The sequence below is a fragment of the Lontra canadensis genome, unplaced genomic scaffold (assembly GCF_010015895.1).
Source record: "Lontra canadensis isolate GAN:19392208 unplaced genomic scaffold, GSC_riverotter_1.0 scaffold98, whole genome shotgun sequence".
NCBI lineage: Eukaryota > Metazoa > Chordata > Mammalia > Carnivora > Mustelidae > Lontra > Lontra canadensis.
In genome coordinates this window covers 5,803,652-5,828,386 of record NW_022631092.1, presented here as the reverse complement: position 1 = coordinate 5,828,386, position 24,735 = coordinate 5,803,652, and the positions used below count along the sequence as shown (strand labels likewise).

General features: G+C 42.7%; 1 protein-coding gene and 1 pseudogene across 7 annotated transcripts in view; one reads left to right on the top strand and one right to left on the bottom strand.

The window, feature by feature from the left end:
• NUMB (NUMB endocytic adaptor protein) overlaps positions 1-22,568 on the top strand; it is a 79,873-nt gene extending 57,305 nt beyond the window's left edge. For 3 of the 7 annotated variants that reach the window (XM_032837442.1, XM_032837441.1, XM_032837444.1), the window contains 7 exons: positions 6,811-6,885; positions 8,828-8,968; positions 12,117-12,321; positions 14,359-14,652; positions 16,618-16,767; positions 19,649-19,795; positions 20,690-22,568. In XM_032837442.1, the coding sequence (XP_032693333.1) occupies positions 6,811-6,885; positions 8,828-8,968; positions 12,117-12,321; positions 14,359-14,652; positions 16,618-16,767; positions 19,649-19,795; positions 20,690-21,405 (1,728 nt within the window). In that variant the 3' untranslated portion in view covers positions 21,406-22,568. The remainder of the gene's footprint in view (positions 1-6,810; positions 6,886-8,827; positions 8,969-12,116; positions 12,322-14,358; positions 14,653-16,617; positions 16,768-19,648; positions 19,796-20,689) is intronic. The other 4 variants (XM_032837448.1, XM_032837446.1, XM_032837445.1 and 1 more) reach the window with 3 other exon arrangements.
• Positions 1,523-2,116, bottom strand: LOC116855078 (annotated as a pseudogene).
• Positions 22,569-24,735: the final 2,167 nt, after the last annotated feature.

The window sequence follows — 24,735 nt, the reverse complement described above, 5'->3', positions numbered from 1 at the left end:
TTGGCAAATATATTCCTTCAAGAAATGTTTCTTAAACTCCTGTGCTGGGCAGGCATTGTTCTAAGCTCCGAGGATCCAGCAGTGAACAATAAAGGTGGGAAACCCGGCCATCGTGGAGGTTCCCGTGTAGCAAAAAACTCAGTGCTGCGTGGGAGTTGTTTAAATATGGGCATTTGCTCTTGGCGGTGGGGTAACTACAGCCCCAATTTGTCTGAAGTAGTCCCAGTATAACACCTGTTTCTGGGTTTTAATAGTGCCCCCTTTCACTTCCAGAGGGTCCAGTTTGGACAGTACATTATATGACCACCCCGGTTCTAAACCTTTTACATGTATCAGCTTCTTTTATTCTCATAATAATCCCATGACGTATGTGAAGTTAACATCATTACATAGGTGTGGAAATTGAAGCTTAGGGAACTAATGTGCCCTTGGTCATACTAGTAAGTGGCAGAACCAGAATTCAAACCTAGACAACAGCCTGGTTCCAGAGTTGATGCTCTGAGTTACTCTGCTCTGCTGCCCCTGTACTGCTCTCATACATGTTGACCATCTCACTGTGCCTGTCGACCATCCTCTCCCCAGCAAAGTAAAGCAGGTAATCTCTCCTTTGCAGATGAATTTATGTCTCCAGCGTGAACTTCCTCAACTTGCCACTCACTCCTTTACAAATCTGTGTCATTTTACTCAGCTTCACTCTATCACTCCATTTCACGGAAGGGACATCCCTCTTCCTGTCCAAAACGTGTATTCTAGCCCCATCCCATCCCATCCCACCTCCTAGAGGACTTTCTCCTTCTCGGGCCTTCAGTCTCCGTTCTCTACTGGCTTTTCTCACTCATGATGTAAGCATGATCTGTTCTTGTTCAAAGTGTGTCTTTCAAGAAGCTTCAGGAGAAGTTTTTAGAAGTTTTTTAAAGTTACTGTCGATGATAAATGGCTACCAGTTCCTTATTACCCTCTTTCAATTTCGAGTACTGAATGTATCACTGATCCTTTTACCAGTCCTACAGATACTTTACAGATGAAGAACTGGAAGCTCAGAGGGCTCCACAACTTGCTTAGCTTATGAACAGTGGCACTGAGTTCAGACTGCTTATCTTACACCAAAGTCCATTCTGTCTCTAGTATATCATGCTAGTTTATCATAATTCTTAAAGATCTCCCTTGATCCTCTGCCTGTCCCCCATTGCCCTATGGCTCTCCTTTTTGTAGGAAGACTTATTTTTTATCATAGTTTTTTTCATTTAGTGACTTATTTAGTAAATAGTCTACCTTTCAGTATTCGCTCTTAACACTTCCGTAGGTTTGGAAGAAAGCAAATTCATGACCGTGAAGTAGGAGTGAGTCTCAGAGTCTCAGAGTCTGACCTGAGACTTGTCAGTAGACTCTCCAGTCTTCTTTGTCCTTGAGGAGGTAATGGGACAGTATGAGCCTTTTGATTCTTAAAGTTCCTGAAATGACCTGCATATTCTTTAATATTCAACTGAACTAAATAGGTTTTTTGAAGGAGTGTGTGAAGAAGTTACCGCTGCGCCTCATCTTGAATGGTACTTTCTGTGTCATTTTCATTTTCAGCACCAGTAGGATATGGTGCTCTTCCTAAAAGAAACTGATCCCATTTGAGAATATACTCTTTTAATGCCCAGTGAAGAGTCTCAAGAGAAACCACTTCTGGTGGTGGAATCGGGTCAGTCTGGGTCTGGAAACACTTCTTTGCTGCTTCTATATCCTTTAAAAGACTAAGGTTCCTTTTAGGGGCGCCTGGGTGGCTCAGTGGGTTAAGCCGCTGCCTTCGGCTTAGGTCATGATCTCAGGGTCCTGGGATCGAGTGCCGCATCGGGCTCTTTGCTCAGCGGGGAGCCTGCTTCCCTCTCTCTCTCTCTGCCTGCCTCTCCGTCTACTTGTGATCTCTCTCTGTCAAATAAATAAAATCTTTAAAAAAAAAAAAAAGACTAAGGTTCCTTTTAAAAGCAGTCTCAGCTGTTTGCATCTGAGATGCCTTTTCCTTATTTTCATCTACAGATTTATTCTCCATTTGTCAAAGTAATAATCTTTGTGATACTGTTTCTTCATGTGTTTTTGAAAGGAGAATTTCTTAACCAAATAAGGAAGTCATCTTTAGTCAAAGCTGCCTTATAAGCTTTCTTGACTCGGGACCCTGGACCAATACAGATAAAGATCAAGGGAAGTGTGGCACACCTGGCTGGCTCTGTCAGTGGAGGGTGAGACTCTTGATCTCGGGGGTTGTGGGTTTTGAGCCCCACGTTGGGTGTAGAGATTACTTAAAAATAAAATCTTAAAAGAAAATCAAGTGAAGTGCTTTGAAGGCTCAGAGTTTGAAGGCAAATCATCTGGTTGGGTGCAAAAGCCAAAGGTGACTGTCCGAGCCCCACTCGGACCTGTTCTGTAAAGGTACCCACTACTGTGTGGCTGCTGGGTCCCAGCACCTTTTTATAACTTTTTTTTTTTTTCAACTTTTAAGTTGTGTTTCATTGAAGTATAGCTGACACGCAGTGTTAATGAGTTTCAGGTATGCATCACAGTGGTTCAGCAAATCTCTACGTTAAGCTGTGCTCACCACAGGCGTAGCTACAATCTGTTACTGCGCTGTTAGAGTACCATTGACTATATTCCCTGCGCTGCACCTTTTCTCCTGTGACTCATTCCATAACCGGAAGCCTGTATCTCCCACTCCTGTTTACCCGTTTTGTCCAGGCCCTCATCCTCTTTCCCTCTGTTGATCATCAGTTTGTTTTCTGTATTTATGGATCTGTTTCTGCCATTTGTTTTGTTTTTGAAATTCCACATACAAGGAAATCATATAGTATTTGTCTTTCTCTATCTGACTTATTTCACTTAGCAAAATACCCTGTAGGTTATCCATGTTGTCACAAATAACAAGACCTCGTTGTTTTTTGTGGCAAAGTAACATTCCATTGTGTGTGTGTATCTTACCTCTTCTTTATCCATTCATCTATTGATGGACACGGGCTGCTTTCATGTCTTGGCTATTACAGATAATGCTGTAATAAACATGGGGCTGCATGTATCTTTTCAAATTAGTGTTTTCATTTTCTTTGGGTAAATACCCTGTAGTGGAATTGCTGGATCTTATGATAGTTCTATTCTTAATTTTTTGAGGAACTGCCATGCTACTTTCCACAGTGGCTGCACCAGTTTACATTCCCACCAACAGTGCATGAGAGTTCCTTTTTCTCTACCTCCTCAGCAACACTTGTTACTTTTTGTCTTTTTGATTCTGGCCATTCTGACAGGTCTAAGGTGGTATCTCATTGCGGTTTTGATTTGCATCTCCCTGATAATTAGTGATGTGGATCATCTTTTTATGTGTCTTTTGGCCATCTGTATGTCTTCTTTAGAAAAGTGTCTTTTCAAGCCCTCAGCTCATTTCTAATCAGATTATTTGGGTTTTTTGGTGTTGAGCTGTATAAATTCTTTTCATGTATTTTGGATATTAACCCCTTATCAGATGTTATCATTTGCACATACCTTCTCCCATTCAGTAGGTTGCCCTTTCATTATGTTGATGGTTTCTTTTGCTGCCCAAAAGCTTAGGAAAGCTTTTTTAAAGAGAGTAATATTTACAGACACTTCCTGCCTTTTACTTTTCAACTTATCCTAGTCTGACTTACACTTCTGTATTAGTCAGAACCTCGAGAAAAACAGAACCACCATCTGTTTCTCTCTTTATGTGCGTGTGTGTGTGTGTGTGTGTATACACATACACACCTATGTATATGTATACATTTAGGTATCTGTCTATACATATAGAGAGAGGGAGGGACTTAAGAATTGGCTCATGCAATTATTGGGGCTGGCAAGTCTGAAATCTGTAGGGCCAGCCAGCAGTCTAGAAGCTAAGGCAGAATTTCTATGTCAGAGACTTGAGGCAGAATTTCTTCTTAGGAAAACCTGTTTTTAACCTTAAAGTCTTCGACAGATTGGACAAAGCCCACCCATATTATCAAGGGTAATCTCCTTTATCTAAAGTCTACTGGGGAGGCCTAGGTGGCTCAGTTGGTTGGGTGGCTGCCTTCGGCTCGGGTCGTGATCCCAGAGTCCTGGGATCGGGTCCCGCATCGGGCTCCTTGCTTAGCGGGATGCCTGCTTCTCCCTCTGCCTCTGCCTGCCACTCTGTCTGCCTGTGCTCACTCTCTCTGACCAAAAAAAAAAAAAAAGTTAAAGTCAACTGATTGTAAATGTTAATCACATCTACAAATTTTTTTTTTAAAGATTTTATTTATTTATTTGTCAGAGAGAGAGAGGGAGAGAGCGTGAGCACAGGCAGACAGAATGGCAGGCAGAGGCAGAGGGAGAAGCAGGCTCCCTGATGAGCAAGGAGGCCGATGTGGGACTCGATCCCAGGACGCTGGGATCATGACCTGAGCTGAAGGCAGCTGCTTAACCAACTGAGCCACCCAGGCGTCCCTACAAAATATTTTCAAAGCAACATCTGGACTACTGTTTGACAAAAACAAACAAAAACCTGTGCAATCGTAGCCTAGCCAATTTGACACATAAGATTAACCATTACAAGCTTTATCACTCTACCACATCTTCATTGCTAAATCCAGTGGACACATTGCACATCATTTCTTGCTTGATCACTTTGAAACATTTGACATTTTGGACCCCCACTACTTCTTGAAACCCCTCTCCCTTAGTTTCAATAACCCTAGTCTCTCCGTTCTCCTGTCTTTCTGGTTTTTCCTTTTCTAATATTTCAAAGACTCATCTTCTCCCAGTTATTTGTTGATAATCTCTCCTGCCCTTGGTCTTCTTACTACTCCCATGATTGGTGTTTCCCAAAACTAAAATTCCATCTTAGAATTCTCTGCTGAGCTTCAGATCTGTGTATCCAATTACTTGTTATACATCTCTACCTGGATATTGCTTAGGCATTCCAAACTTTGCTTATGTAAAACCGAACTCTTATTCTTCTCCCCTTAAACTTACTTTTGCATTTCTTCTGTTCTCTTAGTTGTAGTACTTTCTCTACCTAATTACCCAAACCAAGAATCTGAGAGGCATTTTCTGACTTCTCCCTTGTGTTTTCCATTTAAAACTCTCTCATTTCTATCCTTTTCTCAATGAAGAGAGCTTAACCCTCATTTTCTATCATCTCGAATCATATTGTGGTCGTTCTGCCTCCTGTCAGTCTTTTTCCAGTCCATCTACACTGCTGCCACAGTGATGTTTTAAATATGCATTTAAAAATTCGTTTAGTAACTCCTAATTGCCCCCCAAAATTAAGATAGAATTCTTCAGTAAGCATACATGGCCCTCCGTGACTAAGCTTTCCTACTCTTTATCTCCCACTACTCCTTATTCACCCATCCTACTCTCGAGTCATACTGAAGTATTTATGGAGTGCAGGTTTGCCACGTTGCTTGCTTCCGTGTCCTATGCTGCTGCTGCTGCCTATCATATCCACTACCTGTCAATTCCCTACCCCCCTACTCCTACCTTGTGCATCTAGAAAAATTATTTCAGTACTTACTTTGATCTTCTCCTTTGAATAACCTTCCTGATTCCACAGTTAGATTTGACCATGCCTCCTTTCTGACATCATACATTGTTTGCAGCTCTACTATAACACTTACTACTGTATTATATTATTTATTTTTTGTTTATCAAAGTGTTGCCTTTCAGTGGACAGTTTTCACTGCTTGGCATGTAATAGGCTCTTATCAAATGCCTGGTGATGGTGGAGATGATGAGCCTGGAGGGGAGTACACAGTTCATTTAAACAAATATGGAGGAATGCTGGGCTTGGACACATACAGAGGAGAGTGGTAGATATTTCTTTATCCCCTTCTGTCCCTTCTACAGGCTGCTGCTGCAGTTTTACTACCAGATTCCTTTTGATTTATATTTTTTATAATCTGATACCTATTCTTAGCCTTTATTTTGCTTTCCTTTTATTTTGCTTGTATCCTTAAAGCAGTTGAAGAGACAGGAAGCTGTTAAATTACTATTATGAAGTCCCACTCTCCCATTTTCATTCCGTCACAGGAGAAAGCGTACATCGGCTTACTCTCACATGATTCTTGTGTGCCAAAAGAAGTCTTTTCTCAGCCAGTAAGAATTCATGTAATAATATTAGTATTTTTTTAAGTTTTTTAATCCTCCTGTGTCTCCAAAATGTCTCCATGCATTTAATATCAAATTAAAAACTAAACGAGTTCTGTGTTAATCCTGACAGCAGAAATAATGGTCTTTAAAGATTGTTAAAGGAATAATGAAGACTTCTTGGGTGTTTAACATGAAAATTTCAGATGACCGCGGTTCTGCTATATATATTAGGAGTCAAAGGATAGGTCAACATCTCAGTTTAGACCTGTGTATTACTTTTTACAGTAAATACATTTGTAGAAGCTACTTGTGGTGTAACTCCTTATGTATTTAATATTTATCTGACTCTTGGTTTTCTTGGTTGACTTTTTAAAGGGGTGAAGAATCTACTTATGAATTCTTTGCCCTTTATGGAATGTGATATCTTGGTTTTGAGTCCACCTGTCTTTCCCCTTTGCTTAATTTTATCTTATTGTTTTGCATTGTGTTTCTAAAATAATGGCTTTGGCTTGTTTTTTTCCTGAATGTTTCTACAGTTTCGTTTGAGTATCTGGCTTTGGGCACCCCTCCTGAACTTGGACTCCATCTGTACTTGTGACTTTTGGAAGGCAGAAGTCAATGTTTTCTATGGAAGATGACCTTTTTTTTTTTTTTAATGTTATGTATGTTTGTGTCTCCCCCCCCCCCCCTTCCTTTTTGCTTTCTCTTTAAAAGACTGGAAAGAAAGCAGTTAAGGCAGTCCTGTGGGTATCAGCAGATGGACTGAGAGTTGTGGATGAGAAAACTAAGGTAAAAATTTTATAAGCGTGAATGTTACTGTTCATTTTTTTTAAATCCCTAATGATCAGATATAATGCCGTGAAGCTGCTGTAGTCACTCTGTAGCCTTCCACTTTGTCCAAAGTCTTTGGAGATACTAGTGTTCAGAAAACAAATTCAGAAAGAAGAGAAAAAAAAAAAAAATTAAAGAAGAGAAAAAAAAAAAGAAAACAAATTCAGTTACTCATTTAACCTTATGAAAAACAGAATTCTCACAACAGTTTGCTCTACGTAACAGCATGTTTAGTGTAGTAAACATTTGCATTTAATGTTAGGATTTTGTTCTTACACATTTTAAGAAAATGTTTACTCCCACAAATTTGATGTAAAATATAATGGACCTTTTACCAAAGTTTAAAAAAAAAGACCACATCTGAAATTTCTTCTTGTTCCTTAATAAAGGGAACTATATTCTTAGAAAGTGATATTTGAAATGATTAACCTACTGTTTAACTTAAAAAAAGCCAATTTAAGCAAAATCTTAAGGACTAGTAAATGGCTCATTTGGTTAACACTTACTTAGAATCTACACAATATCTTATATCAGAGACGGCATTTTGCATTTGAAAGAAAGTGATCCTACATGCCTGAAGAAGAAGGGAGACATAGACTCTGACATTAGAGAGCATTAAGTCTTATATAAGCACATTTAATCATTAATTTAAATTTCCTAAGAGACCTAAAGTCTGGAGAAATTTTAACAAGAAGGCAGTTTTTCAAAAAACTTCATGTGTCACTGAAAGGAAGACAGTCTGGCAGCTAAAGAGCAATTTTGATGGATAACTTAACTGATACACTTTAGGTATAACTATTAATACAGTTGCAGTAGTTCTTTTGCCCTTCATATGAGGGCCCCCTTTTTTTAAGTTCAGAAGAAGTGATAGTCTTAAATGTACATTATTACTATTATTGGAAACCGTGATCATCCTAATTAGCTTATTGTTAAGAACTTGTATAGTTTTCTTTAGTGTTTTGGATGAAATGTGTTGTACGTGGAGGCAGTTTTTGTTTTATACCAGTTCATAGGTGATATTGCCCCCTGGTGGCTACGTATGGCACTGGCATTAATTAGCTTGGTTCTTTCCACTTTAGTGATAATGGTAATTGGCTTTTCACCCTTGGACCCATCATGAATGGAAAAGAAGTTTTGCAGTGTGTACAATCTATAAAGGGCTCATATTTAGAATATATAAAGAACTCGTACATGTCAGTAAGAAAAATGACAGATAATCCAAAAGACATGAAGAATTACATTGCTAAAGAGGAAATTCATAATAATCAAGGTTATGAAAAATAAAATAATAATGAGCCACCAGAGTTACAGAATTTTTAAAAATTGGCTGGCAAGTTTGTGGAGCAACATAAATTCTCATAGTGATGCTTTATAAAAGCCATTTTTTAAAAATCATTTGTTTTAGTGTTTGTAGCCCCACCTCAGCATCTAGGGATTCTGGGGTATGGGAGATTCACAAAGAAGAGCCTCAAGATTTTAAAAAACATTTTGTGTAATGTTTATACTGTATAGATACAATGCCATTCAGCAAGTATACAAAGTCATACTCAAAATCAAATGATCACTAAGTTAATACAAACTATATGGGAATTGGATGGAGTTTATTGATTTACATATATTATCAAATTGAACATACAATGTACGTGATAAAACTAAAATCAGCAAGCATCTGTTTTAGAACATAAAGATGAAGTGAGAAAGGCATCTGAGCAGAGTGCCTCTTGGGATCTCTTCTTCATCAAATTCTTAGTATTCAGACTGCTGGCCTCAGATCACTATTTCATAGTTTTGATGCTTTAGTTTTAGAGACTCTATATTGTGAAATGAGCATCCGTGTTTATTCTGAGAACCTTGAATAACCTGGTAAATCCTCTATTTCTTTGTGTTTCCCTTTTTCCAGGACCTCATAGTTGACCAGACAATAGAAAAAGTTTCTTTCTGTGCCCCAGATAGGAACTTTGATAGAGCATTCTCTTACATATGCCGTGATGGCACCACTCGGCGCTGGATCTGTCATTGCTTTATGGCTGTCAAGGACACGGTGAGTCCAGCAGTGTAGACTTCATCATGACTAGCCTCAGCTAGCCAAACTCACTCTGGGTTGGCTCAGCTAAGCAATTCCCACTACGTTTTTTTATAAGTACCTGCTCTTACAGCACTTGGAAGTGCCTAAACGAGCCTGCTTTCATTCAGCTCACAGAGCAAGATGATTAGCTGAGAGCCAAGGTCATTAAAGGAAAGTAAAAGTGCTCCAGTGATGGTGGCTGCTAAACTTTACTTGAAATTTTTAATTATTAGAACTGGGGTGATGGGTATTAAGGAGGGCATGTGTTGTGATGAGCACTGGGTGTTATACGCAACTAATGAATTGTTGAACCCTACATCAAAAACTAATGATGTACTATATTCTGGCTAACAATATAATAAAAAAAGAACTATTTTCAAGATTCTTACATGTTTTTGTGAAAAACTTGCTTTCACATGTTAATACATCTAGGTAGAAGATACTGGCATTAGGGATGCCTAGGTGGCTCAGTCGGTTGGACATCTGCCTTCGGCTCGGGTCATGATCCCAGGATCCTGGGATTGAGCCCCACTTTGGGCTTCCTGCTCAGTAGGAAGTCTGCTTCTCCCTCCATCCCTCACCCTGTTCTCTCTTCTCACTTTCTCTGTCTCTCAAATAAATTTTTTTTTAACAGTTTGATTTATTTTTGTCAGAGAGAGACAGCACAAGCAGGGGGAGCTGCAGGCAGAGGGAGAAGCAGACTCCCCACTGAGCAAGAAGCCTGATGCCGGATTCGATCCCGGGACCCCAGGATCATGGCCTGAGCTGAAGCAGACACTTAACTGACTGAGCCACCCAGGCATCTCTCGAAAAATGTTTAAAAATCTAACAAAACAAAAACAAACAAGACATTGGCATTAAGGTGCTTATAAATTTATTTGCAGAGGAATTCTACTACAAATGAATGAACTGAGTTGAGATATATTTTCAGTTAATTAAAAAATAGAAATACTGGGGTGCCTAGCTGGCTCAGTTTGCGGCATATGTGACTCTTGATCTCAGGGTCATGAGTTCAAGCCCCATGTTGGGTAGAGATTATTTAAAAAAAAAAAAAAAAGGACATACTGAAATTACGGTGTGGTGAACTTTGCAGAAATTGTTGCGTAGTAGAAACTTTTAGTTTTGATTAAAAATAGGGGGAAATTGAGGGTGCCTAGGTGGCTCAGTTGGTTAAGCATCTGCTTTCGCCTCAGGTCATGATAGCCCATCGTCGGGCTCCCTGCTCAGTGGGGAGTCTGCTTCTCTCTCTCTCTCCCTCTGTTGCCTCCCCCCCCTCAAATAAATAAAGTCTCCTTAAAAAAAAGAATAATTAGGGGTGCCTGGGTGGTTCAGATGGTTAAGCATCTGCCTTCGGCTCAGGTCATGATCCCAGGATCCTGGGATCGAGCCCCGCATCGGGCTCTCTGCTCAGTGGGGAGCCTGCTTCCTCCTCTCTCTCTCTGCCTGCCTCTCTGCCTACTTGTCACCTCTCTCTGTCAAATAAATAAATAAAATCTTTAAAAAAAAAAAAAGTGTGTTAGCTGGGATGTCTCGGTGCATGTAATGGTGGCTCAGTCGGTTATGCATCTGCCTTCAGCTCGGGTCATGATCCCAGGGCCCTGGGATTGAGTCCCACACTGGGCTCCTTGCTCATCTGGGAGCCTACTTCTCCCTCTGCCCTGCCACTCCCCTTGCTTGTGTGTGTGCTTGCTCTCTGTCTCTCTCTCTAACAAATAAATAAAATCTTCAAAAAAATAAAATAGTTTTTTAGGCCCACCCTCAGAGTTTTTCAAAATTCGGTGGATCGCAGATGGAGGGGCTTGGAGAGGGTCTCTGTTCAAGAACTTCTGCCCTAGGCCTAGGAGATATAATCTTCTTTGGGCTGTAGCTCTATTCCTAAAATAGAGCTGTTCAGATGCAGACAGGTTCTGAAATTTTTTCGGTGCTCTCCTATTTCATGGTTCAGTGCTGTACTCTTAATATCATCTTCCTAAGAAGTTAGATGGAAACTCATGTGGATGAATAAAAAGTAACTGTCCGTTCTTAGTAGGCAGTTAAGTGAAATCTTACAGTTTATAATCGTGTGACAAAAGGCATTTCATACATGACTTCCTATTGTATCTGATACTGGCATATAAAATGCAGGAAGTTGCTCAGAACCAAATGTAGGAGTAGCTGCCTATACTGTGTGATTTTGAAAATTCCACAGAGGGTTCCCTGTTCTCAAATACCTTTTTTCACTGTTAGTGATACCAGCAGTTATTGTATCATCTCTAATTTTTTTTATTCCACAATTAGATATGTGGTTTAAAATACAGATAACCCTGATAAAAATAATCCATTGAGTTTATTAATTTTCTCTAGGTTATCCAGTTTATCTTTAAAACAATATGTAGTTTGTATAAGCTCTCCTCTCTTCCCACACACAAACAAATCAATTTTATTTATTTAATTCCTTTGTAAATAGGGAGTGTGGACGAAATCCTCCTTTAACTTCTGCCTGTGTGTGGGTGGGAGGGAGAGTTGAGGTAAGAGAGCTGGGAGATAGGGAAGGTAAGGGGGAAAGCATCAAAGTGATGAGGGCCTAGGGCTTAGGGAGGGAGTATTCGGAAAGGGCAGACTGAGAAAGCTAAGCTTTCCTTTTCATAATTCCTGAGTCATCTCTGGAGTTGTATTTAGTTAGCCAAAGTTTTAAGTTTACATCCTGTCGACAGTCTGTTTAGCCTCCTGAAACTTACCCTGCCTTTCCAATAGTTTCTTAGAAATGCTTGGTACCTATTACCACTGTTCCCCTAAATGGCAAATGCAGGATTTGTGTCAGGACTTAGGGCTTCAGACCTTGAGTAGTGTCTCCTAAGCTGATGGCCAGAGCTAACATGAGTGACAGAGGGGGCCTGACTGATAAGGAGGTCTCTGGGGCAGCACACAAAAGCACAGTGCCCACCACAGTAAAGTATCATAAGCATGACCTGAGATAATTTATTCATTTAATTTGCCATATTGGTATGTTAAATTACAATTTTTAAGCTGGAGTTTCCAACATTTTGCCATGTGTGAAAAGTAGACTTATTTGTGGTCCAGGCTAATTTGTAGTTGTTGGTACTGTAACTCTAAAAAAGTTTTTTAAACCTTTTGTTACGTACAGGGTGAAAGATTGAGTCATGCAGTAGGCTGTGCTTTTGCGGCCTGTTTAGAACGGAAGCAGAAGAGGGAGAAGGAATGTGGAGTGACTGCTACTTTTGATGCCAGTCGGACCACTTTTACAAGAGAAGGATCATTCCGTGTTACAACAGCCACAGAACAAGCAGAAAGAGAGGAGATTATGAAACAAATCCAAGACGCCAAGAAAGGTACAGTCGGTTCTGCTACAATTTGCATTTATGCAAGTTAACATTTGGAAGCTCGCAGGGGTAAGCTTTCTCACAGTCAGAGAACTTTAGTAATATATGAAGACCTTCAGAATAAAGCTGAAAACCTAAACAAAGGCCTTTCCATTAGAGTGGCTTGTTTTGTGGCTTCTGAGGTGTTTACTATTTCCATTACCAGAAGCTGGGGAGGAGGCTGAGAGGACATTTGAAGAAGCTACATTGAGGGAGCCTGGCTGATAAGGAGGTCTCAGGGGCTGCTCACAAAAGCACAGTGCCCACTACAATGAAGTATCATAAGCATTACTTAGGATAATTTATTCATTTAATTTGCCACAGTGATATATTAAATTATATATTAAATTATAATTTTAAGCTGGAGTCCCTAACATTTTGCCTTGTGTACAAACAGACTTATTTGTGGTTCAGGCTAATTTGTAGCTATCAGTACTATAACTCTAAAAAGGTTTTTTAAACCTTCTGTTACCCCCCTGTTTGAAAACAAAATTGGGGAAATCCACATCCTAGGACAGACTTCTAATTCTGATGCATCTGATCTCTCTGAGAAGCAAACGCTACCGACAACCTACATCTTGAAGGAGGAAGTGCAGATTCCAGGTTCAGGCTACAAGGGGCCTGCTGATGGTGATGCTGGGTGCGGGCAGGCAGAGAGTTCACAGCCGTGCACTTCGTATTAGATGAAAGCTGTGTTTTAGTGCTTTAGTGAGAAAAGTCCATAGATTTTGAGAAGCTAACCTATCTTCTTCCCAAAGCCTCTGTTAACTTTAGTGTGTGATTTTTGCAGAGTTGGTGAATTTTTTTCAGGTACACATGGCAGCATAGCAGAAATGCCTGTGCAAGTTACTCAGGAGTCTGTTGTCCAAAGTCGGGTTTGAGTGTATTGTAGAACTAAGTGATAGGGCTTAGGAAAAATGCTGCGCATTCTTGTGTACAGCTAGAGTTGAAACCGACGAGGAATGTTTTGGAATTAAACCATTCAGTTTAAATATTACATTAATAAAAACTTGCTCATTTTTTACTCTTTTTAGTTCTAAACCAGCCATTTTAGAGAATACCATTAGTCTACTACTGACTCAAACAACTCTAATTCTTAAGCCAGAAAAAATATATATATATATATTTTATTTGAAATTAAATTCTTGATTATGATTTTTTAAAATGTCTTATAAACATTACATTTGTACCAGATACCAAAGAATAAAAAACACCATGCTATTCTTAACAGAAATTTTAGTATGTATAGCTATTATTTAGTGGGCTTCAGTGATTTTTCAGACTGGGAGCGTATTCTTTAATAACACCAAATACTCCTCCTCGGTACACACAGCACCTGCTGAAGTGGTTGAGTCCTAGCGTCTAGAGGATTACGGGCGGAGGCGGACAGAGATTCACCACCACCAGAATGGGACTCAGCTGGTGCTCACGTGGAGATGGTTATGTATTTAGGTGTAATCCAGCTTAAAATTTTGCTCCTGTATGCTTTTATTCTGATGAGCCACAGATGCACATTATTTATGATTTTAAAAAGACTGCTTTATGACATTCTTTAACATCTAATCTAACTAACACTTGCTTGGACCTTTCTGTCCCTGGCACTCCCAGAGTCCTCTCTCCCCCAAAAAGCAAGTGAACAAGCATTGAAAACTATGAATCATCGTTCTTTAAAGGACCTCACATAGGAGTTCATAGGTGCTGGGTTATTTTGTTTTGTTTTGTTTTTAATCTTGGTCAGTCTTCAAGTCTTAAGTTACGAATCCCTGCATGAGAATCAAAGATCTAATATTTGTGTCTTAGTAGGTATGCCATGACATGTAGTAGGATATTAAACATTTTATTTGTCTGAGATGTAGGAGATCTGAGCGCTGCTTTTAACCTGTCCTTTAAGAGACACATTGGGAAGGAGTTAGGTAAAAGGACCTAGGAGGGTTTGGAGTTCCTCCACTGTATAAGCTGGAATTATTTGAAGACTGCTAAGGTCCTCTTTCTCTTGACTTTCTTGAGCTGAAACAGATAAGACAGTTGTTGGTTCATCAGTGGCCCCTGGCAATACTGCCCCATCCCCGTCCTCTCCCACCTCTCCCACTTCGGATGCCACTGCCTCCCTGGAGACGAACAATCCTCATGCCATCCCACGCCGGCACGCACCCATTGAACAACTTGCTCGCCAAGGCTCTTTCCGAGGATTTCCTGCTCTTAGCCAGAAGATGTCACCCTTTAAACGCCAGCTCTCCCTGCGCATCAACGAGTTGCCTTCCACTATGCAGAGGAAGACTGATTTCCCCATAAAAAATGCAGGTAATGCAGCATCTGCCTGACTCACTGGTGCTCCAGCACAGAAGCGTTATCATCACTTCCGGTGGAGACACTAATCCCGTCAGGCTAGCCACCCCTCTCACTCTGAAGCCGGTTGCTGGTTATATGTATCTTGTGTCATTACCCCCTAGGAGACTACTAAGGTTCATGCAGGGGAACGTGAATTGTTCATTTCTCTTCAACAAATAGGTGACAGAGCCATGATGGGAGTTCGTGGACCGAGCTGCAAGGCTTGCAGTTTGTCCTGATGGAAGTACACTACCTCTCAGCCAATCTACTTCCAAACATCAAGGGTTTCCGTTCTTACTGTACCATTTGGGACCCAACAGAGAATTAATTTAAAAGGCTTTGGAAACACATCTCTTCAAATGGTATTACTGTCAGATGTACCAGAAGAAATGGATAAGTGCTCATTGTCTTTGTGGCTCGTTGGCTCCATACAGAGGAAACTTTAAACGGGTTTCCTGTTTAAATCGAAAATCTGTTGTTCATCAGAGACAGTGGGCTTGCTCACACATATCCATTACCTTTCAGAACTGCCACACAGGCCTTTGTGTGGCCCCTGTACAGCTGAGCCAGCCCTGGTAGCTCTATCCTCATCATAAGATCCGGAGCTAAAGTGTCAGATCTGGTCAGTGCTTTTTTGGGCTCTTTTTAACTTTGCTCTGAGACATGTTGAGCCAGTGCCATAACAGGATATAAGGAAGGTGTGTTTCCCTAAGACACTCCCACTGGTGATATATAAAAGTTCAGAGAGTTCAGTTTTTTTTGACTGTTGAAACTAGACCTACCCAACAGTTGGCTAGATGATTACTGAGGGTCTTTCCAGCTCTCAGCTCCTGTAAACACAGAAACTCCAGATGCTTTCAGGACCTCGTCTTCAGTTCTCCTCTGGAGCAGATGGGAAACAAAAAGCATTCATTTTTTTCATAGCTGAGTGAAAGAAAGGTTCACATATTATCAGCTTCTCCAGTGATGTAGAAGTATCCCAGAGTCATTATTAAGAATGAAGCCTCTGGAGTCCTGGACCCCAGTTTGCTTTTTCATGTTATCAGAGTTCATATACTTGCTACTTTGGTGTTTTTTGTTTTTGTTTTTACAGCAGGGGGTGGGGAGGTGAGAGAAGGGGTTAAAGAGAGAGGGAGAGAGAGAATCTTAAGCAGGTTCCATGCCCAGCATGGAGCCTGATGCAGGGTTCAGTCTCACATCCCTGAGATCATGAGCTGAAACCAAGACTTGGACATTTAACTGACTTAGCCAGCCAGGTGCCCCTATACTTGCAACTTTGGGAAAAAGACTGATGACACGGTCGTAGCTTCTTACAGAAAAAAAGAGCTGCACTGCTGCCCCTGACTTTAATCCATTTCCTGATAGAGTTACTAAGTGGCTCCAGAACTGTACCCAGACCTTGGGAACTAGTTGGGAGACAAACAGGTTGGAGATGTCTTCCAGAAAGATCTAACTGGCAGAAAAAGAGAACACCAAGTTCTAAGTAGTTTCACACAGGAAAGGATATAAAGAAGTCTGGGGATTGGCAGGGAGGAAGATAGTCCTTAGTACATGAATTGTTGACAGTTTATATCAAATTTTTTGAAGATTTTATTTATTTATTTGACAGACAGAGATCACAAGAAGGCAGAGAGGCAGGCAGAGAAGCGGGGGGAAGCAGGCTCCCCACCAAGCAGAGAGCAGAGAGCCCGATGCGGGGCTCGATCCCCCGACCCTGAGACCATGACCCGAGCCGAAGGCAGAGGCTTTAACCCACTGAGCCACCCAGGCACCCCTTTATATCAATTTTTAAAGCCATTTTTATAGTCCCACTTGACAGTTGAGACTTTTCTTTCACAAATAAGGGATGCATTATAAAAATGCCACCTAGTGTCATACTATTTTATTTTAGAATTATTCAGTTTTCCTGTCTGGAGCCATTTTTTGTTTGCCTTGCAGTGCCAGAAGTAGAAGGAGAGGCAGAGAGTATCAGCTCCCTGTGCTCACAGATCACCAATGCCTTCAGCACACCCTCCGAGGATCCCTTCTCATCTGCCCCAATGACCAAACCAGGGACCGTGATAGCACCGCAGTCTCCTGCCTTTCAAGGTTGGTACCTTCTTGGCCCGCTCAGTTCTCCTTGAAGCTTGTACTTCTATGGCACAGCTCACTGACTGCTGGTTGGCACTCTGAGCTTCCCAAGAGCTGGTCAGACCCATTAATTTCCCTGTCTGATGATGTCTCAGATGCCTTAATTTCCCTGTTCCACAATGTCTTTGTTCTCTGTCCCAGTCCTGTTTCCTAAAATGTCTGCATTCATCATTCTGCATGTACCTATCATCTTTGATCCCCTTCTGTTAGGAGCTTTTGTAGTCCCCCACACCCTGCTTTATTTGCCACTTAACCGTTAAGAGTTTCCAGCTAGCTCTCTAGAAGCAGCAGTCATCAGAGTTGGTTCCAGTGTATATCTTTTCTTTAATTTTTTAAAGATTTTATTTATTTGTCAGAGAGCACAAGCAGGAGGAGTGGCAGCAGATGGAGAAGCAGGCTCCCTGCTGAGCAAGAAGCCTGATGCGGGGCTCAGTCCCAGAACCCCGGGATCTTGACCCGAGCAGAAGGCAGACGCTTAACCAACTAAGCCACTCAGGCGCCACACAGCGTATGCGTTCTTAGCAGAGTAGTTCTCAACCCGGGGCGAATTTACTCCCTTCAGGGAAGATTTGGCATTCACTGGTGACATTCTTGGGTGTGACAACCTGGAAGGGGTGGTTGCTACTGTCATCTGCATAGAGGCTGAGGATGGTACTAAACATCCTTCAGTGTGCCCAATAGCTGCCCTCGTGACAAGGAAATCAGTCATCTGGCCCAAATGGGCAGTGGTGCCAAGGCTGAGAAGCCCTGGACTCACCTCATCTTCCTCCTGTCACAAGAGGCTGTTAAAGAAAAAGGCACTTCTTCTGGCTCTTTAGTTCATCTTCTATAACAAGTGTCCTAAAACTTGCCTTTGTAAAGGCATTGAAGAGTTACTAAAAGTTGTTTTCATAGATGCCGAGTTAATAGCTGGTTTTGACTCTGAAGTCCGCAAAGAGTCTACATATAATTTAAATTACAGACTTTTAGAATTTGAACTCTTATAATCACCATTTCTTTATTTCTTTTGAGAAAGAGCTCAGAAGTTTGTTTTTTTTAATTTTACTTATTTATTTGACAGATCACAAGTAGGCAGAGAGGCAGGCAAAGAGAGAGAGGGAGAAGCAGGCTCCCTGATGAGCAGAGAACCCTACGCAGGCCTCGATCCCAGGACCCTGAGACCATGACCCGAGCTGAAGGCAGAGGCTTTAAGCCACGGAGCCACCCGAGTGCCCCCAGAAGAAGTTTTGCTGTTGGAGACAGTACCCTGTTCCTACCAGAGGAAGCTACTACATGCTTTCCTTCAGAGTCTCTTTTTAATAACAAAAAGAAAAAAAAAATGTCCATTATAATCATGAGCACCAAATGGCTTTTCATTTCATATAACAAATATTTATAATACCTATAGTAGGCACAATTTGTTGAGCGCTTATTAGCACTGTGGCTGCCACATCTTGGTAAGGACTCATGCATTTTCTCACCTCATTTAATCTCCACAACAACCCTTTGAGGTAAGCATTACAGATAAGGAAAATGAGGCTCAGAGAGATTGTGTAAATTGCCCAAATTGCACATCCAGGATTCAAACCCAGGTCTCTCTGAATATCCTACCTGTTACATTCTGCTGCCTCTGTGCCTGTTTACAGTGGGATATACAGAACTGAACAGAACATAGTCTTCCCTGCCTTTAAGGAACTACCGGTCTGTGAATGAGCTAGTCTTTCAGACAAGCCCTGGGGTAAATAGTACCAATGCTGTAAGCATGGTTGCCTGGTCTTAAAGAGGGAGTGATTAAAAGCAAAGGGCAGGGAACAGTGCCTGCGTGTCTGCTCTGTATTAAATACGATAGAGAGCTGGGCTAAGGAACAGAAACTCTTGGAAAAGATATCTGGAGTAAAGGGCCAAAGGTTAAGAGATTTTAATAGAGAGAGAGGAAAGAATAATAGTACTTTGAGATATTATGAACATTACTGAGGGGGGAAATCTTCAAAAAAGATGAGATTAATTCTGTAGGGAATTATAAATTTATTAACCAAATGAAAACATATACCAAGTTTGATCTCTCATTTATAGCATGAGTATACGAGCCTTAGGGGGTTTTTGAGAGAATTAGATAGGATGATGCATTCTCAAGTAATGTTAATGAAGTATATTAATGATCATAAGGGATCATTATATTTAACCCATTGTTATTGTTGGCATCATTTGAACTTTTGGAAGAGTGGTAGGAGAAGGAAATGCTTTATCTACATCAGTATACCAAAGGCCAAGCTATATCTGGAATAGATTTTTGCTGCTTGTTAGACAAAGCAGCTTTGTTCAGCTTAATTAGAAATTGTTTTTCTAGGTTTCATTCCCTCTCCCCTTGTACACATATTTTCCTAGAACGGTCGTTTGACTTTTTTTTTTGTTTTTTTAAATCAGTGTAGCTAATTTATTTTTTATTTTTTTTTAAGATTTTATTTACTTATTTGACAGAGAGAGAGAGAGATCACAAGTAGGCAGAGGCAGGCAGAGGGGAGGGGGAAGCAGGCCCCCTGCTGAGCAGAGGCCCCACCCCCCCCCAATGCGGGACTCAATCCTAGGACCCAGAGATCATGACCTGAGCCGAAGGCAGAGGCTTAACCCACTGAGCCACCCAGGTGCCCCCAGTGTAGCTATCTTAATTACAACTTCTAATTCCCTCTTCGCCAAAAGGTTTGTGTACCCATTGCAAGATGGCATGGTTATCGCAACATCAACTTTTCTGTCTTATTTGTTCCACCAGTATCGCACATTGGCCTGACTGACCCAGCTCCCGGGGGTCGCCCGTCCACCCTGCATGAATTAACTCCATCGATGTTGTCTGCTCCCATTGTAGCTAATGGCACTGACTCAGCCTTCCATGTGCTTGCTGCTAAGCCAGCCCATACCGCTCTAGCACCCGTAGCAATGCCTGTGCGTGAAACCAACCCTTGGGCCCATGCCCCTGATGCTGCTAACAAGGGAATTGCAGCCACACATTCGGGTAAGGTGGCCATGGATGGTGGAGAGGATTCTGGGATCAGATGAGTGACGCCTATTCAGGAATCAGCCATTTACCTGAGTGGGAACCAGGGAGGAATCCTTTCAGGAACAGTATGATCCCCCCCAGAAATAGATGTTGAAGGAGACAAACTCCAGAGATTAGATTCAGTAGTTCTTAGGGCTACGAAATAGAGCCAACCCCTAGAGCTTTCATAAAATACAGATTCCTGTGCCCTACCCTGAGGCAACCACTGAATTTGGGTATGTGTGGACATGCCTGTAGCAGTTGGGAACCCCACTTCTTATGGTGGCAGGCCTACAGAAAGGGCTGCCAAAAGTACTTCATTTTTGCTTTTCTGTACTTCCCAGTTTTCCTATAGTGAACATTTGTTAACTGTAAAATCAGAACAAAAATTTTTTTTTTTAGAACAAATTTTAAATAGTAATGAAGGCAGTTCACCTGAAGGATAAAATGTGTCTTGAAGTGAGACAGGGGCCGTGAGGCATATGGCCAAGTCACTGGTTATTTTTATTCTGTTAGAGCAGAAGATGAATCACCTTGGGCCCTGTAGAGCATGTGCAAGCTGGTCTCTGGGCCATGGAGTAAGTGCGGCAGTAGGAAAGGGTTTCTGATGCCAGCCAGTTGCCTTCGTTGCATGCAGTCGAGCCCGATCTAGACAGTTCCTCTGCATGGCTGAGACAGCAGCATGGTCTGACACGTTCCCTTTGTCCTAAAACAATACCTCCTTAGCTGGTTAAAGAGACTTTTCTCCCACCGGGCAGAACCACGAAGTATCCACATATTAGGATCAGTCAGGTAACCAAGGTTGCCAGGTAAGGAAAGAAGCCCCTAAAGATTGATTCTTTTGTCTCTCTCCATCGTGTTTGTTCCCAGGGACCGAGTGGGGTCAGTCTTCTGGTGCTGCATCTCCAGGTCTCTTCCAGGCTGGTCACAGACGCACACCCTCTGAAGCTGACCGATGGTTAGAAGAGGTGTCCAAGAGCGTCCGGGCTCAGCAGCCCCAGGCCTCCACCGCTGCGCTGCAGCCAGTTCTCCAGCCTCCTCCACCCACTGCCATGACCCAGCCGGTGCCGCCTTTCCAAGGGCATGCATTCCTCGCCTCTCAGCCTGTGCCAGTGGGTGTGGGCCCACCCCTGCAGCCAGCCTTTGTCCCTGCCCAGTCCTATCCTGTGGCCAATGGGATGCCCTATCCAGCCCCTAATGTGCCTGTGGTGGGCATCACTCCCTCCCAGATGGTAGCCAACGTGTTTGGCACTGCAGGCCACCCTCAGGCTACCCACCCCCATCAGTCTCCCAGCCTGGTCAAGCAGCAGACATTCCCTCAGTATGAGACGAGCGGTGCTACTGCCAGTCCCTTCTTTAAGCCGCCTGCTCAGCATCTCAATGGTTCTGCAGCTTTCAATGGCGTAGACGAAGGCAGGTTGGCCTCCGGAGATAAGCACACAGAGGTTCCGGCGGGCACCTGCCCCGTGGATCCTTTCGAAGCCCAGTGGGCTGCATTAGAAAGCAAGTCCAAGCAGCGCACTAACCCCTCTCCCACCAATCCTTTCTCCAGCGATTTACAGAAGACGTTTGAAATTGAACTTTAAGCTATCTCTGTGGCTTACGTATTTTGTCTGTACTTAAGCAAGGGCAGGGGCAGAGGTCAAAGGAGCAAAGGGAACTTTGTGTTCCCAATCAGTATACTTTTCACTAATCCCAAAGGTCCCAAGGAGCATGTCCAGGCAGAGTGTGCTAGGAAAGGTGATTTTTTAAAAAAAAATTGAAAAAACATTCCTAGAGAAGAGTTGTCTTGCAGTTAGGCTAAAGAAGTCAAAGAAATGTTGCCCTCTGTCCCCTTCTTTCTCCCTCAGCCCCTTACAAATCTCTGGCAACAGAGAGGCATAAGTATCTGAACAGGAATTTGTATTCAAAGCACATTTACTGGAATATAAAACACAACGGGAAGCAAAACAATCTCCCTTTGTTTTTCAGGCCATTCACGTGCCGCCTCTCAGTACTGGCCTGTCAGGTCAGGAACGTGGTGGCCTGTGCTTGGGCTGGGGACGAAAGGCAGGCTGTGCCACCAGAATTCCCAGGAGGGCACATCAGCAGCTGCCCAACAGAGCTATATTTTAGGGGCAAAGTTGAGCTTCCACTTTGAGTAAGAATAAATATTATAAATATATATCAAAAAAAAGCCAAAATCTTTATTTTTATGCATTTAGAATATTTTAAATAGTTCTCAATATTAAAAAGTTGTATGAGTTGTAAGTAATCTTGCCAAAGGTAAAAGGGTTAGCTGTAAGAAATTGTACATAAGATTGATTTATCAGTGATGCCTATCGAAGCAGAGAGAGGAAAGGTAGGGAGGTACAGATGGGATCCTAGCTTACTTGGTGTCATTCATTGTAAGTAGCACATTGCAGCAACCAGCACGCGTATGACCAATCCAGTCACTAGGTTATAGTCTTAAAGAAATGAAAGAGCAGTATTGTCCTGGTCTTGAACCTGTGGTGAAATTCTAATGTCATTATTTTAATGGACTCAATCTAAGTACACTCTATAGAGAATATGTATTTTCTTTTCCGTACTGCTGCAGGTGATGTTAGTCCTCTACTTAACACTAAGGTGACAATGACATAATCACGTCCATTGATGGGAGCGCAGGTTACTGTGTTGGTTTGTCATGTGGGTCTTGGTGGGTTTTGTTTTGTCCTTTACGTTTTGTCCCCAGGAGTTTCGTGGGGATGGAGACTGTAGTTTCATTAGCCGTGTGCCCCACCCCCACCCCCACCCCCGCGAAACCTGTGGTGAGCATCCGTTGCCAGCTGCGGCCTCTTGACCTCTGGTAACAACATGAGATCCCATCTCATTTTCACTTTTGAACGTTGGCCTTACAATCAAATGTAAGTTATATATATTTGTACTGATGAGAATTTATAATCTGCTTTAACAAAAATAAATGTTCGTGGTAGAAGCTTTTGCCCATGAAGGGCTGGTCTTTCCCCTTTTCTTTATCAGCAAATATGTTGCCTTTTAGTTCTTTGTGGTCTGTTCCGCTATTCGGCGGCTGCTACAGAACTCTGGTTTGGTGGCTAGAAGATCCTGTATTGGGACTAGTGTACTTTGTTTATTGAAGTGTAATTGGCACACAGTGTTAGTTTCAGGTGCACAACATACCGATCCAGCAGTTTGTACATCACACAGCGCTCACCGAGTGTGATCACCATCTGTCACCACACGTGCTGTTACAGTATTATTGACCATATTCCCTGCGTTAGACTTTTCCTCTCCGTGACTCCCAACTGGAAGATTGTACCTCTGGATTAATCCCCTTCATCTGTTTTGCCCATCAGGACTGGAATATTCTTAAAATTCACTTTTGTGTTTATACTTAAGGCTTCGGTTGATCTACGCATATCTCTGGTGTCAGACTCTTGCTGCTCAGATTGTGTTCTGAAACAGGAGCTTGGACTGCACCTAGGAGCTGAGTAGAGGTACAGAATCTCAGCCCCACTCTCTCCACCCCCAGCCTAGTCGTCAGAAAATACCCTGGAACAAGGTTCACCTGAAAGGCCCTGCTGGAGTGGTGAGTCTCAGCCTTGGATACATACTACAATCACCTGAGGAGCTTTTTAAATCCTCACCCTGGTCCCTACTCCAGGCCAATAAATCAGGGTGGTGGGGGGATCCCCAAGTTTTTTTTTAACCAAAAAAAAAAAAAAAGCTCCCAATATGGAAGAGGGTTGAGAACCACTGGTCCAGCTTGTTAGTGTTACTCTTTGCCATAACCTTAGCCTAGTATTCTGTGACTAGTTCTGAGAAGAGCTAGCTACCCTGGAACTTAACTTCTGAATGATGTTGCCAGTTGGGGAGAACTGGGGAGTCCAAGAAAGTAGCCCTTAGTTTCCAGTTTGTATAGCAAAACTAGCCATGGTAAATGAAAGGGGATCCTCCTTTCATTTTTTTTTTTTTTTAAGTGGAAAGAAAAAAAATGCCTCTGCCCCTCATCCACGTTTCCTGTGTTGACTGAGAGGTAGACCAAGAAGTGTCACTCACCCATGATGCAGTTTCTCTTTTCCAGCCAGTGTGGTGGTAATAAAAGTAAGCTTTCCCTGTAATGCCTGCCTTTCCTATGTCCCGGAATAACCTGTCAGGTCCAGCCGGTCCTCTGGAGGATATGTAGAAGGTTAAAGTGGAAAGGGACCTGGAAGCTCGCTGAATCCAGGCCTCTCGTCTAGCAGCATCGAGGAACGGGAGGTTCTGAGACCTCCAGCCATTTCTGAAGCCACTTCGTTGTTCATGCAGTGCCTTCCCCTTCTCTCCCCGTCCTGCCAGTGCCAGTTTTTAATGGTCTGGTTCTGCTGGTCACTGCGCAGAGCGGGTCAGCTCGATGCGGGGTGAGATGACCCTCACAGCCAGGCTCTGCGCGTCGGCCTCCGGAGGGGGAGCTTTCCGAAGGGAAGTAAGGCGCTGCTCCCAGTTCGGCCGTGCTGACGGCACCAGCTGCTGCTCCTTCGCCCCATCCCCGTCCTGGCCGCATGTGCCATGCTGCACCTTGGCAGGAGCGCTCACAAGCGCGCCGTTAACTGGCCGCACGGGGGCTTGAAGCTGCCTGCCCAGGAGGGTGAGCGCAACCGGAGCAGTGGACCCTACGTGCGAGGGCCTTCTAGCAAAGAGAAATGGCCTGACCCGGCAGGAGTTAGTGTGCCCGGGAGATACATGGTACCTTCCAAACCCTTCCACACCTCCCCACCCAGCTTTCAATGAATTGAGAACCCTGGTAACTTTCTTTAGAACCCCGTGAACGGATCCTGCAGGACAGAAATGAGGGAGGAGGCCGGAAAGGGTGGTCTTCTCCAAGCAGATGCCTCTTGACAGCTGCCTGTGGCAGCGGAGCTCCAGGTGGGTGCTGGCCAGGCGGGCGGCCTGAAAGG